General features: G+C 31.9%; 1 protein-coding gene across 1 annotated transcript in view; it reads left to right on the forward strand.

Moving 5' to 3' along the window:
- Positions 1-16,503, forward strand: part of LOC142343309 (tRNA (32-2'-O)-methyltransferase regulator THADA-like) — a 160,072-nt gene that overhangs the window by 24,594 nt on the left and 118,975 nt on the right. The window contains exons 4-6 of the mRNA XM_075395137.1: positions 21-69; positions 8,526-8,698; positions 9,158-9,222. Of these exons, the coding sequence (XP_075251252.1) occupies positions 21-69; positions 8,526-8,698; positions 9,158-9,222 (287 nt within the window). The remainder of the gene's footprint in view (positions 1-20; positions 70-8,525; positions 8,699-9,157; positions 9,223-16,503) is intronic.

The raw sequence follows: 16,503 nt of genomic DNA on the forward strand, positions 1-16,503 counted from the left end.
GTTTAACGGAATTTGTTTAGGTCTGAGTTTTCTGTCGTCTTCATTGAAAGAGCTCTCCTCTCTTATTGGGTAAGCAAAGAGGTTGCAAAAATATGTGTGTATAGGAACTGCTCTTTGACGTTTGTCACAGGTGCGAGTTCACTCAATAAAAAGGTAGCTGAATGAAGCAATGCTAAATTGTTTTTTAGTTTTGTAATTTCTGTCAAAGTGAAGCATCTTATAATAAGTTCAATTTTTTAGTCTTGCACAAATTGCAAATGTAAACTCAAATGCAGTGGGTAATCGAGCAGGTTTTAAAGTGTTCTTCTATACCTTAGCTTAATAAAATCACGATAAAATTAAAAGTTTTGGTTCTTGTTTTGGTTCTCGTTGAGTTCTGTGTTCTACAACAGAGGCTGTTATTGATCGCATTGGTACGTTTTTAAATTTATCTTCTGTGAAATTTTTGTTCAACTGCTTGTTGGTTTAGCCAAAAGCGGGAAGTTAGCAATGGTTTCATTGACTTCTACCGCTGAAGTGGTGCGCTTGATGTCTCTTGTGTATTTTGGCTTCAATTTTTTGGTCAAATATAGTCAAATATGTTTTTTTTCATGGCATAATGTATTACACTTTTGTTTTTCCGTGCTTTTGTGTCTTTTGGAAAGAACTTGTGTACTGTAATGGAAATGCGAATGAACACCATGGGGAGGTGAGTTAAGATTTTGACCCCATATTAGAGATTTAAACCAGTGGAGACGAGACGTATTGCAAATATTGAAGCATAAGCTCAGAGTGCGAGACGTTTAGCATCGACTGAGTGTTTACGGCTATTTTGATTACATCCCCTGGTTTAGTTATCCAAATCACTAAATGAATTTAGCAGTTTGAGTTCATGAATTCAAGAAAGACATCTTGTTTGTCCTTGCCTGAATGAATCCCATTACTTAGTTTTTGGGAGCAAATTGTTTACGGATGTGATCACAACCAGCACCGCAAGTTTGACTTTAAATTTATCTTACTAGCTGGAATGTAGGTTCATTGTACCATTGACTTCAACAATCAGTTGCAACAAAGTTGAAGCCAAAATCAAAATTGACAAGCTGAAGCGGTATCAGTTCTAAGCTTATTGGTCCTCAATTTAGAAAATATTTCTTTGTTAGTGAATCCAACTAAAACTTTTCGCTTTCTTTTCTTTTCCGTTCTTTTTTTCAATCTAAATCGAGGCCAAGACTCAGTGGAGCCATGTGTGGAAATTTCCCGACTTTGTGAATATTTCTGTAGGTGGGTTGCTCACAATCTTATCGGAAAATCTTTGTTAAGAGCTCTTAAACTTCGTATATAATGTTTGTTTTTAAAATGAAACGGAAGGTCGGTTCCTGTTCTATACCAGTCTGTTTGATTTTGCTTTGCGAACAAAACTTGGAGTTCACTGTTATTCGCGAGCACGATTTTTGTTTCAGGCTGTCGATAACCCGTCAGAAAATAGTTATACGTTTCTAGCCCCCCTCAGTTTTAGCTCAGAAGTGAGCAGTTTCTTATAGGGACCAATCTTAAGCTGAGCTTAGTTATTTTGTAATCTTGCGGATTTACGACTCAAAACAATGTTTTGAATTCTGCTGTCAAAACAGGAAGTGTGTTTGTTCATGTGTATTTTGTTCAGACAGAAATTAAAAACCCCGCGGTGAACAAAAGAATTTTTTTCTCATGCGCAGAGTTGATTTGCAGTTTTGACGTTTAATGAGTGATTAGACAGCCTAGTTCATATAGTCAGCGTCAGACTTTTTTTGTGTGTTTTCCTCATTCGGCCCATTTTTGCTTGTACTTAGTTTTTCGAATTAGTTTTTTGAGATTTTGACCTAAACATTTTTAAATGAATGTACATGCGATGATCTTACTAAGGGTCTCCTTATCAGTTGTCAGTTGAATTAGTTTTAATAAGTGAATTTTTTAAGAAGCTGTAGATCTTTTTGACAATTTAAGAGAGTTTAGAGGTAAAGTTTTTAGACTTTCATTCAAATATTTTTGCCTATATATCGCTATTTTTGGCGTTTTGTAAATTATTCTTAAGCTCTTAAACTTCAATAGTTTGTTAACAGATCTTCGCTTGGTTGTCGGAACTGGAAAATCAGTATGGTCAATTCAAAACAAGATATAAACCAGTGGAAGCGTATTGCAATTATTGAAGCTCAAGCTCAGAGTGCGAGAAGCTTAGCACCGACTGAGAAGAATTTGGGTGCAGCTAGTTTTAACTTGTCAGTTTTTTCGTGTTTAAAGTCAAATTTGCCCAATATATGAGTTAGGCTTAATGTAAGTTTTATAAGTGTTTGTTTTTTCCTTCAGCGAATGAATCTGCCGCTGACCAAGATTTCTAGTAATTGTTTTGCTATGCCTCAAGCAAAGCCATTTTTTTGCTTGCATCTTTTTTCGATAGATTTATCTTGATTAAAAGAGAAGTTTTTCATTTTAAGTGCAATGGATCTTCAATTTACTTTGGCTTCAATTTACTTGTGCGAGCAATAATTTTTTGTATCATCGTTTTTTGGTGTATGTGTTAGCAATGCCAATTCATGAGCTTTCAGCTAGCTTACAGTTTCACCATTTTAGTTTTGAAGACATTTACACCACGAATAATTTGCAATCTTTTAGTTTTTTCGCTACGTTCAATTTTTTTTGGCAGTTTTTGCTGCTTTGCCTCCCTCCACTTGTCGCTTCTATGCCAATCCAGATTAGCCCAATAAGCCAAATTTTCCGCTCTTGTTCTCTTGCGTTACAATAGGAAACACTGATATCTCATAGCTGACACTAAAAGTATCTACATTTTAAATGATGTTTTTCTGAATTGTTGAGCCTTTTGTGGTCTTTTTGGTACCTAAAGTTTAATTGCGCTTCTTTACCGTTAAGGTATTTTCAAATTTCTATTCAATTTTTGGATTGTCTGAGAGAACTAGTCCTGCTAGGTTTTTGTCTCTGGTTTCGAGTTTTCTGTCATTGAACAGAAGTAAACTCTGCCAAGATTGAACGCTTTTTGTTGATATAAAGGTAAGTTGAGAATATATCATTTCTCCATTTTAATGGCTTTTAATTATACAAAAATGGCGGCCGAAATGAATCCAGCTAGTTGAATGGTTTTAAAATGATTTTTCTTTGTAAGAATTTGATGTTTAAAGGATTAGGCAACTAAACCCAAGTGGGCGTTAAGTTTCATTGGAGTCGCTACGTTGGATTTAATAGTTTTCTAAGTGCTCAGTGTCCTAAAGTTGCTTGGAAGGCCTAAGTTCAAGCCAAAAAGGTAACTTTGAAGTTTTGAAGACCGAAATTATGCCATTTTTCTTTTTTTTTCGCAGTTTTTTGCGTTTTTGTTTAATGGGTCTGCACTTGACTTTATGCAGTTCTTTGAAGTCTCGTGCGAGGTAGAATGTTTTCATTTCTGTTTCTAAAGGTATATTTATTGGTAATTTTCACTCGAGCGCAAAAAAATACTTAAACTTTTTTTTAAGTTTTTGTTTTTCGTTGTTTCGAGTTTTTCGACTTATTAGGGGCCAATGAAACTTTTTAAGACTTGCGTTTGGTGAATTGGGTAATTTTAAGTAGTACAAAAATGGTTTTTGAGGAGGTATGTTAATTTAAACAAAGTTTTCTTTTTGGTTGTTTTTGGCTCTGTTTGTTTATTACATGTCCAACCAGCTTGCTTCCAAGCTAGTTAGCTTTTTGTGGTTTTTAAAATTAATGAAATATACTTTCAAGTTCAAAACGTTAGTTTTTGAGCTTAAAGATGGGATCATGTATCATTTTCAGCATTCATTTTTGGTCTCGAAGATATCATTAGCAAGAACCTTAAGCTAATCTTAAGTGTTTTTGCTGTTTTATTTTTGACCTTGTTTGATTTCTTGCTTTTGCTCGTCTCTATATTAACCACAAGACGTCTGATAGTTTTTGTTTTTTATGTTCTCGCTTTCACTCTTTCGTTTATAAGCCTTAGTATTCAAAACTTTGATACCACAAAAATACAATTTAAATGTCAATAGTTTTTCTTTTCATCTCATTTTGAAACTTTTTTTCCATCTTTTTGGGTCGTAGTGTCCATTTAGTGATTCATTTATTTGGGTTGTACTTCAGGACTTGTCCTGTTGTTTTTTTGTAAAATGCGATCATTTTTTCGATGACTTTTTCTAAATGAGATAAACAGGTAACGCTCAGAGGGCATTAATTTTCATATGAGGCCCTGTGATAGTTTAAACGTCCCTCAAGTGCCTTATGTTCTAAAGTTGTTAGGAAGACCTAGATTCAGTTTGAAAAGTTCATTTTTTGACATCTTAACCTGAAATGAAGCATTTTTGTCTACGCGTCGTGTATTTTGTAAGTTGGGTTCTTTCTGTGGGTTGTTTTTTGTTGATCTAGTGCCTTGAGCCTAATTAATGTAGCAAATTTGAGTAGTTTATGCGTATTTCAAGTTTTCATTCCCTTGTTTCCTAATTTGCCCAAAACGTGCCCCGAATTCTTTTTCTAAACTTGCAGCTGGGTTATTGCGTGGATTTTCATAATACAAAATAGCTTTGGATGTCAATAACACCAACAAATTTTGTATTATAGCTGAGTACTTAACACCAATAGAATTTGTATTATTGCGTTTTTTGTCCTCTTGCGCCTGTTGTTGTTTTTTGCCTGTATCTTGTTTGTGTCAAGCTAGACTTTTTGTCGATTGGTCGATATTAAAATTCTTGTTTTGGCTTTTTTGCGTTTTTGATGGGAAGTTTTGGCTATCAATTCCTTTTTGGTCTATCAAAATTATCTACATCTTTTTTACAAAATGTTTTTCTTGTTTTTCAACAAAACATTTTGTTTTTGTTTGAAAAAAAAATTTAAAATGAAATTTAGTTTTTTGTTTTTGTTGTACAAATTTTTTTTCACAAAATGTATTTTTCGTTTTTTAGCAAATTTTTGTGTTAATCTTTTTGACTCGTGAAGTTCAATTTGCAGCTGAAGCCAGGGATTTTCTCGTTTTCCATTCAATTTGTTGGAATGTGTTCCAGGGCTTGTTCACCTATGTTTTTGAATTGTGATCACACATTCTTTTGACTTTTTGATGTCACTGAGAATTAATATTTAGAATACTGATTTTGATCACGCTTAAGCAATGAAGGAACGGTAAAACGAGTGTTTTAACGGTGTCATTGTTTTAACGGGCGAGAAAATGACGTTAGTTTTTTATTGTGTTGCAGTATGATTTGTTTATAATGATTTTTGTCCGTTTTCTTGTCTTTCAGTATCTTGCCTGACACATTTTTTCCGGCCTTCTAATGACACATAAATGAAAGTTTTTAAAGCTTCGTTCCTTTAGTAATGGATTTTTTTAAGCTACGTGTTCCCGAAAATTAATTGGGAATTTCTGAGTTTCACCCTAATTGGTTTGTCTTTTTTGATATCTGGTCACTCGTTGTTGCTAATGACACCCCCCTACTGACTTTATAAATAAGACTTAATGAATTCAATTTGTCGTTTCTGTTTAAGCTGTTGTTATTTGTGACTCAAACATTACTTGTTTTCCATATAGTATTAGTGAATTTTTGTTAAATTTTTGTTATCATTTTACATAGCTCCATTGAAGACAGGTCACATTGTTTTCCTAATTGAGACGTAATTCAATTTCCTTTCTGCTTGCACGCTGCTTTCAGAAAATATTAGCGAATTTCATGATCTTTTTGTTGTTTGTTGTTGTCTTGACTTTTTCTCTCAATAATGACAGGTCGAATTGGTTTTTTAATGGTGATTAAATGAACATTTTTAGCTGCAGACAGTCGATGTTCTTCGGTTTTATGATTTGACTCTACTTGTTTTCATATCTTTTTAGTTTTGCCGGTATTCGTTCTTCTGTCACCTAGACTGTTTGATAACGGTCTCATAGGCTCTTTTATGCTACAAAATATTTTTCTTTTATTTGGTTTAGTTGTAACTAATGGTCTTATTGAATTGGATTACTTCTTAGAGAAAATTTAGAGCTTTTTAAGTCTCGCCTGCAGTGAATATGACTTAAGTCCCCTTGTCTCTCGGTGGAGATGATTACAGATGTTAAGTGCTTTCTCAACGTTTAATTTTTTGATGTCACCACGCATTTCGATTGATAAATATCTGTTTTTAATCATTTTGATGTTACCATTTTGAAAAATTCTACTTTTCGTCAGGTTTCGTATTATTGTACTTATATCTATTTTAAAACAGCCGTTTTCCGTTGTCGTTTAAAACCAACCGTTTTCCGCTTGTGTTTTTTTTTGCTTTATGATTTGAAACCAAGAAACTTCTTATGAACCCTGGTTTGGCACCCTTAACTAATTTTGACACCACTAGTTTTCCGAAAAAGATTTCATTTTTAAAAGATATTCTAATTCCCTTTGTTTACTTTCATTAATCTAGGATCCTATGCTTAATTTTTATTAGTTTTTTTCTATATAATTGTTGATGGGTAGTTTCTGCAAAGGTTTGAATTTTAATCTAGGACTTACCCTGCTATGTTTTTTGACCATACATTTTTCTTGAGTTTCAGCTTTCAAACGGGGAAACAGGTAAAGCCTAGTAGGCATCAGGTTTAATTTTTAATTTAGTGGGCATTTCGTTTAATTTTTGTTAAATGGATCCTAAATTGACGCTAGTCTTAGCTATCAAAGTCTTGCCAAGGTCTTTTGTTAGCAGGCTTGAATTTTTTGCCTGTTTTGTGGTATTTGTTTCTCAATAATTCTAAAATAAACACAAAACTTGTGACCTTTGAAATTGTTGTTTTTGGTAATTTGTCATTTTTGGGTGGGGTGTGTTAATGCTTATATTTTAGGACATTGGATTCGAGAATTTTAGCAACCTTCTAGTAATTTTAGGTAATTTTTCCAACCTTTAAAACAATTTTAGTCGTTAGTTGTTTTTTGATTTGGGCAAGAAAAAATTGATTTTGTAGAATTGAGTATTGAAAGAAATGAGACAAATTAACAAGGATTTTTCAAGTTTTGAATCTTTTTGTTATTTTTTTCTTATTTGAGTTCAAGTGTTCAATTAAACTCTGTGTGAGCTGGCGGTTTGTGTTTTGTTTTGGAGTTTTTATTGTTCCAATGTTGGCTTCGAAAATATGAAAAACAAAGATATGCTGGGATTCTTCAGTAATTTTTAATTTCAGTTTTTTAAATTGCTCTCAAACGAGGTTTGTAGTAATTGCATTAGTCCTGTGGTCTTTTTATGCGATTTTCTGCTTGACCGACTTTTCGTCTGAACCATTTGAATTTCTCCTCAAAAACGGATAAACATTTGGGGCCTGGACGGCATTCAATGGCTGAGCAGCTCTCTTAATGCCTTACGACTTACTAGTATCTAAGTATGTGATTCACCAAAATTGTTTTGAGGGACAATTTCAGGGTGTGAAGGCCGGTTCTTAATCTTTCATAGTTTCACCCTGTCAGCTTCCTCCTTCAGCTGAATTTAAATTCAGTTAGTGTAAAAAATTGTGCTTTTTTGTCTGTTTGATTCGTTATGTATCAATTTTCAACAGGTCTGCTGGCCAAGTTAATTATATGCGACTTGTCCTGCTATGTTTTTTTATTAGTCAAAATTTTCTTAAGAGCATATGACGGCACGCTCAATTCCATCTGCTTTTTGTTCATTCCTTCATGTAATTTCTACTGAATTGCATTCGTAACGTCATTCCTCACTGATTTTGTAGCAAATTTGTTTTGATCACTCGAGTGATTATTTTTTTGTCACACGTGACTCACCTCACTCTCAAAAATAACTTGTCCTCTCGTAGATTGATTTTGACGTACCTTTGCTGAAGGAGATAAGGTCAGCTGAGGATACTGTAGTTGAATATTATTTGAGGCAGCTAATGGAAATAACACATGTGAGCAAATTATACAGTTATACTATTTCTTCTAATTGAAAATATGGCATCTCGGCTATTATTTAAATGTAATTTCTCTTCATCTTTTTCTTCATTATCATTTTGAGACTGCAGGTCTACGAAGATATTGCAGCTGTTTTCTAGCAATCTGTCGGCTATGGTATTGAATTGGGGAGACGTCTCAGAGTTTTGAGGAAAATAAAGGATGTTTTCATATTTTGGTACAGTAAAATGCTGCAAAAAAAATTAAGTAAATAAACCTTCACAGAGACATTAACTGAGCTAATGTAGAAATAGGAAAACTTGACTTATCTTAACCTTAATTTGAGTTTATCGTAACTGATTCAGGGTAAATTAACCTGATTCTTACTTAGTATATGTTTCCAACAAAAAGTTAATTTATATTCCTAACAAAAACCGTCCAAACCCTTGGTTTCTATGAAATTTTTAGGCAAATGACAGGCTGATCAGTCAAAGGAGAAAAGCAGTTTTCGGTTACTCACTGGATAGATCAGCGACAGATTAGCGACTGGATAGATCAGCGACAGATAATAAATTAGCAATCGAAGGATCCGTTCCTTAATTAATTATGTCTTCGTTATCGTTTTGAGGCAGCCAGAAATAAAATTAAAATTGTATGCTTTATTTTCTCACACTTAATGAATTGTTTCAGATCTTGTGCGCCTAGTGAAGTAGAAGTAACGAATGAAGCGTTGGAGCAAGTTATCAAAGCAGTTGCGACAGTATTGCGAAAGGCTCATCAAAGTTGTGCAGAAAATTTGTCAAAAGATGGAATCGACAGTTTGAAACAGTCACTTTTTCTGCTTTTAGCGAACTCCAAACTCCGTTAGTGTCTGTAAAGGAAACGGATCTATTCTGCTCCCGCCCGCAGTGATTTCATGCTCCCACTTAGAAATTATGTGAATGGCGCGTTACTATGTAGAAATGTAGCACGTGCTCGGGGGGGGGGGGGGGGGGGGGAGTAAAAGTGGTTTTCTCATTAAGCTTGGAGGGACAGAATAGATCCAAATAACCCAGTTCGGTTATACTTTTGCTCCCCACTACCATTTTTTAAAATCATTTCTTTGCATGAAAGTCAATCATTTCTCTAATATGGTGCGAACATCACAATATAAATATCGATACGATTGATACTCTAATTCGGGAACTTCAAAAAATAAAACGTTGATTAAACTTGTCTTGGTACGCAAGACTTACGCCGAATAGCATAAACAGTGTCTACATTGTGAAAACCACAGACCGATTTTGATATATTTTAAAGGTTTTAATAGATATGCATTTCAGCGCTGAGCAAAGCTGTTTTGAGCCAGTGCGGTATGGCCTACGCTGGAACTCTGCCTTTCCTCCAGGTATTGGCAAATTCACTTTTAGTGTTTGTTTTCGATTCGCTATACCATCATTAAAGTTGATTGTTTGCCTAGCTTGTCATTTTGTTAAAGTAATGTTTTTGTTTATGGATCAAATAATTCTTCTATTTCTTCGGTTTTCTTTTTCTAGATTGTTGATTAGAAAATTTAGAAATCCCATTACCCTTAACACTAACTGACTATAATAACCAAACATTTACAGTTGGCACTGAGATGATTGGCATTTTAGAAAAATGGGAAACCAAACAAATAAACCATTAGAATGAAAACTCTTTCATACATCTTAAAATAAATTTAAAATGAATCGTATAGATATATCTCTAGTGCCCTAGGGTATAAGAGAAAAAGATCATATCTGCTTTTACTAATGGTTTCACAATGTTTATGACTAATAAAGATGTAACTCAACGAGATATAACAGAAGAAAAAATTAAAAGATATTTAAATAATACTAATTACACACAAACAGGAGATACTATGATTGGTAGAGCAAAAGTTGTTAGAGGTTTAATTCGAAGGGCATTAGCAAGAGATCCACGTAGTGGCAACTTCTTTGATCCTTATAGTAGTAGTGTGTCGGGACCTATATTGTATCGGGAACCCGCTTGGGGAACCAAGGGCGGAGCCGCTTCGCGGATACGGAAGTAATGAAGAAGAAATTATAGCTAGTGAACTAGTCAGTCGTACTCCAAATGATTTAGTAGAAAGATTGGAGTTATCTATACTAGAAACAAAAGCGGGAGATGATGGATTATATGGTGAGGTATTAAAAATTTCTAAGCAACTATTATCAACAAATTTTATCACTCAAGAACAATTGGATGTTTTTATCGTTAATTGTGGTAGATGTAATAGTTAATATTATTATGTTTAAAATAAAAGTAATTAATTTTATTGTATTAAATATAATAGTTGTTATTATTGTTTTTATAGTAAATGAGACAACAACAGCAACAACAATTAGCTAAAGAAATTTTTTGTCAACAAATAAAAAAGAGAAAGAATAATACCTTTGTACAAAGATGAAACGTGGTCAGATCATTTGATTGATAAATCATCTTTGAGTAAACATAATGATAATAAATTTACTTTAACGGTCATAGGAATATTTAACAATTACGCTTGTTTTATACCTTTAATGAATAAATCTGGCAAATCTATAACAATTGGTTTAAAAACAAATCTAATGGAAAGTTCACAGGGTGGCTTCTTAGATTGAACAACAGAAGAATTATGGGTTGATAGAGGTAACGAGTTTCATAATAAAAAATTTAAATGTTTTCTTGAAGAAAATCAGAAGGTATTATACTCAATATATAGTGCTTTAAAAGCTGTTTTTATAAAGAAATTAAATAGATCATTACTACTTAGAATTAATAAACCAGTGTTTATAAATGGCGAAGTTTATAATTGGGTAAACATATTATGATGCTCTTGTAAAGTATGGCAATAATAATGATCATAGTACCATGAAAATGACACCTGTTGATGCATCAAACAATCCTGAAGAAGTTAGATATATGGTTACTACTAGAAAAACTACGCCTAAACTAAAAATTGTTCATTATATAAGAAATGCTGATAAACGTAATTTCTTTTCAAAAGAATTTACATCTAATTGGAATAGAATTATTTAAAATTGATAAGATTTTAAGAACACAGCCACCAACTTATAAAATAAAAGATATAAATGGTGCAATAATGGCTGGTAAATATTTTTAACAAGAGTTATTAAAGTCTAAATTTTTAATTTAATGAAAAAGTTTTAGAATCACTTAATATTTCTCTTAATATAAATAATAATGAGAAAAAGCAGATTCAACCAAAGTTAACAAGTGATATAAAAACCAACGAACAATATAACAACAAGTAAAGCACATCAATTATTTTTAGAAGTTAACGAAAGTATTGATATGAATAATAAAAAATAATGTTAAGCAAATATTAAGCATACATAAACATAATAACTTACCTATTGCTGCTAATAATAAGGATGTCGTTAATAAAGATTATTGTGATAATATCTTAAATACAAATGAGTTACGTAAAGGTGAATGAGTTACAGCAAGTGTTACTTGTTTACCCACATCTTCCACTGATGATAATACAATTAATAAATTAACTGAAAATAAAAATAACTTAACTGCCTTATCTACCAAACTTACAGAAGCGTAAGCAAATTTTACTCAGAATTGTTGTATGGTAATAGCTGATACTATATCTAAATATAATCAGTTCAAGAAAGATTTTGATAATAATGGTTTTAATCAAAACTTTACTAACATACAGTCAGATGATATGTTTACTCGCGGTCTCAGAGAAGATAATAGATCCATCAGACAATCCATTAGGTCTACCACGGAAAAAATCCGTTCTCGGATTAGAAAGTTAATACCACAATGCATGATAGCTATAATTTTAGAAAGCAAGTTACTTGACAATAAAGAACAAGCAAGACTTGAGATGCGCCATCAATTTAATCAAGAAAATATAATGAAGGTTATAATGGAAATGAATCAGGCAACACCAACAGCGCCGAAGGAAACACTCTAATATCCATTTTCTAAAACAAAGAATGACCAACTGTAAAAATTAAATCAAACAATAACTTTAATAACAGTATTAGTATTCGGAAAGATATTAAAAATTATTCTGAAACCGAAACTAACAATTGTAGTAGAAAGTTAAATAAATATAAATCTTATATTAAAATTGCTGAGATAGCAGAAATCATATTATCTATAGCAACAGCAGCAACAACAACAACAACAGCAGCATTTACTTGAACAGTATTACCTTATTCAGTACCAACGACACTTGCAACAGCAACAGTATGTGGTTCTCTGTCAATTATTACTAAAATAAGAAAAAAGATAATAAAGTATTCACAGATATATGTTCTACCAAGAGAGTTTAGTGATAATTTTAATAAACTTGTTTTGAAAACAATGAAGGATAATAAAATAGATAAAAAACGAGTATAACGATTTAGTGAAAGGTTATGAAGACTAAAAAAAAGAGAACAAAAAGAATAAGATAAGTGTTGTTTAAATTAAAGATAACATGGTTTAGTGATATTAATTTACTTAGTAGTAGCAGTAACATTACTATTATTTATTAATAACTTTACTGATAATATGAATAGATAGGTAATGTTAATATATAGTTATTGTTAATTTAAATGTTAATGCTCCGGTTAATATTATAGTTAATGCTCATAGTAGTGTTAATGTTTGTTATTGTTTATTTTATTATATAGTCAATGTTAATGTCAATATTAATATACAATTAATGTTAATGTTATTGTTATTTCTAGCGTTAATGTTAATTTATCTAGTGTTTTCTTTTTGTAGCTAGATATCAACATTTACTCTTTTGTACAACCCTTATATCCTCTCCTGTTGTTGCACTTTATTAAATCACGAGTTGATATAATATTTTCTCTGGATTCTTAGTTGCTATTGATGTACCAATATTATTATCTATCTCTAATGCTCGTACTGGATTATAAGCTACTTTCTTTCGAAAACTAACAGCAGGCCTACCAACTTTTCTTTCAAAAAATTTTTAATCCTGCTTTAATAAGTTTATCAGATACCATCATTGATTTATTTCTACATGTACTACAAGTAACCTTTTTTAAGATTTTAGCTTATTACTATCTATAGCGCCATGAATATCATTAGTGGCAGAGTCATGTCTACCACCAACAAAATATGAATTAGTTTTAAACATTCCTAGTTGTGAAACAGATTTATTAAGCGGCATTTTAAATTAATAAAATGTTGGTTACAAAGTATAATCCTTCAACTAAGATTACTAGATCTATTAGTAAACCTAAACCTAACACTACATCTAACACTAATACTAGATCTTAATCTAACACAAGATCTAATCATAGATCTAAAACAATTACTCTTACCCCTTATAATAAAAAGAAACTGCATGTTAGCTATGCCAAAGATTTCGTAACTCATTATAAAATTTAATCATATCGTCAATGTGATATATCATATTCCTAACATAACTTTTTATATCATCTTTTGATTTGCCCGGTATATGAAACAATCTATATATTATTCACATGGAATCTTTTATCATCGAATGTATTCAAATTTCTTTTGTCGTGTAACCATCTTGTTATCTACTTTGTATTCTATGTTCTGTTACAGCTCTTCCTTAATTATGCATTATTGCATTATTGTAATCATGTCTATTACCTCTGTTTTCTTTCTTATTATCTTTCTCCTAAACACAACTTTTTATGCTATATGATTTTGACATTATTTCTATGAACTCAGTTATTTTAATTATCTATCACATCTATTTTACCTTGATCAAGATGTACTTTTTCCACACTACCCTGGCTTAAACTTAGTGCAAAACTATCTGTATCTTCCTTAATGCATAACTCTTCCTTAATTATGCATTATTGCATTATTGTAATCATGTCTATTACCTCTGTTTTCTTTCTTATTATCTTTCGCCTAAACACAACTTTTTATGCTATATGATTTTGACATTATTTTTATGAACTCAGTTATTTTAATTATCTATCACATCTATTTTACCTTGATCAAGATGTACTTTTTCAACACTACCCTGTCTTAAACTTAGTGCAAAACTATCTGTATCCATATAATGTTTTACTGGGTCCTTGAGATTAGGTTATTTTTTTTCATAGTATGACTTATACATCCAGAGTTTTCTTACTTCTTGTATAATAACACTATTGTATACAGGCGAGACATATTCTATGAATCTTTTTAGAAACTCAACTAGTGTATAATCATCATATCTAGAAGCATTCTTACATGTTGGCCTACTAACACTCTTCGTAACCTTTAGATCATCGTGTAGGAACTCTGCATCACAGAAGTCCACTATATTCATACAGAATCTACCAAGGAGTATATTATTCATGTCTTTCTGAAAATAAGAGTAATAGCCTCGGTTCCTTTCTTAGCATTACTCTTTCTATACTCTTTCCATATATAGTCGTTTTGCTTGCATCTAATAACTCTATTTATCTTAGTAACTTTTATTCCCATACGAACATAGAACTTTTACAGTCTATAATGTTTATCATTTTGATCTAATATTAGTTTTTCAATCTTAGTAGATCCTTTTTTTCTTTTCATGTACCCTAGTTCATGATCTTGAACATTTCTTGTTTATGGCATTAGTGGAAAGTTTTTTGCTTTCTCTTTAGCTTCATCTCAGAGTTTTCAGTATCACAAATAACCCTAATCACTTATCATCGGTATTCAGTATTTCTTTTAGACTAACACAAACATAGCCTGTATCTTTATAAGGTAACTTCTGCATCATTCCTAATCCATTTAGATTAATAGTATCTATGTACCATATTGTTCCACTAGGACCTTTACAAAAGTTCCTATCATGAATATGTTCAATAGTAGTATTGTTATCATTAGTGCTATCAGTCTTGTTGTTGCTATCAATATTGCTATTGGTATTGTTATCTCTATCGCTTTTAGGGTATCTATCACCCATAATACCACACAAACCACCTCTTTTACTATTTTTAAGGTCTTATCATCTGTATATCTGGTAATATATCAATGCAACTTGGCTTTAACAAACAATCACTACTACAACCAGGCTAACCGACATAGTGTAGCGGATTAAGTCCATTGTTTCATACCCATTTTAACAAATTCATCGAGTAGTGGTAGTAATATAAGACTACTTAACTTCTCAGGGTATGAACAATGATGCTAAGAAAGATAAAACAAACTCAATAGCTCAACATCATTCTTTAAACACTCTAGTGTTGACTCTTGTCCCGTCTTATGTCTGTTCTCATTATTGAACTTATCTACACCTTCTTGTGATAGTAACTTTCTTTAGAGTGTTGGTTTTTATTTTTTTCTTGTTAGATCATAAGCAGTCTTGGCGGTAATCATTTGGTCCAAACTACTCATATGGATATAATGTCATACTTATATATTTGTGTTAGCCATATTTTCTAAGCTTATAATCAAGAAATTATTTTCTCAACTAGCTATATCCGAACATCCAACAGTAAACATCTGAGCTTTTCCATTACCACTAGATAATGTCGATACTTTCCTCTTGTCATTGTTCTGTTTGAATATCTCATTAATTGTTAGATTGAAGTCACAACCAGTGCCGTTATGAAATGAAACTGTTAGTACTTTTTGTTGTTTATATCCTATTATTTTCTTTACTAGTGTTCAGATCCGGAATACAACTTTCTGTATCACCCTATAGAACAATCCTTACATCTTGCGCTTTATGTTCATTTCTAAAAGTAATCTTTTTCTTTTTAGAACATATAATCTTAGGAATGAGAATATAACCACATAATCCAATCCTGTATTTAGACTCTGAACTATTCCAATAGGTGCATCTAACACAACCATAACTTGCAATTAGTAGTACTAGGTCTTTCTAATAACACCTCTAGATTCTTTATCAAAGCACAGTTTAGCTTTTTTCACTATGACTTTCGAATGTTCCCCCATCGTTGCCCTAAACTAGTGTTCCATATCATTTCTATCTTTTCTAGAATCAATAGCTCTCTTTAATAGTTCTACCTTACCATCATCCGTGGGTTGTAACACCATATATTAATTTTATATTTATTCTGTATCCTAATATAGTCCTTACCATTTTCATGTGTTTCCTATTTCTGTTTCAAATATCTAGCATAATTATTTTCGCGAGTAGCATTTTCTTTAACTGATTGTTTTGATGCAGTTATAGCTAGTATTTAACAATTACACTTTAGTTCCTAATATTTAATGTAGCCTTAGTCTTAGTTATTAGATCAGGTCGTAATTTTTTTATACTCCTATAGATGGTTTTATTGGTTCTGTACTCAATTGTATATTAACTACTCTTAGAAACTCATAATCATAACCATAACTTTCACATGCTCCTTTGTAAATCTAGCCACTGATTAATATCTGTATCGTCATCACCACTCTTCATGGAATCACTCCTAAAGTTTGTTAGTCGATATCTCACCTCTTTCTTTTACCTTCAAAGGTAAACTTATACTGATAACTTCTGCCACAGTTTATTGTAAATGTGTTTTCTTAAACTTGAGTGAGTGCTTGATCAGTAGCTTGATTGATATCTTTGATAAATATTCCCTCGCTATCTTTAACATAAAACTGTTTACTTTTACGACTAGATTCTCCTCAGTAGTTCTCCTCAGTAATTGGTGATTTGATAAAGAATATTCATATGAGTAGTTAATGCCCTGTGATT

This window comes from Convolutriloba macropyga, chromosome 7 (genome assembly GCF_964194025.1).
Source record: "Convolutriloba macropyga chromosome 7, txConMacr16.3, whole genome shotgun sequence".
NCBI classification, from domain to species: domain Eukaryota; kingdom Metazoa; phylum Xenacoelomorpha; order Acoela; family Convolutidae; genus Convolutriloba; species Convolutriloba macropyga.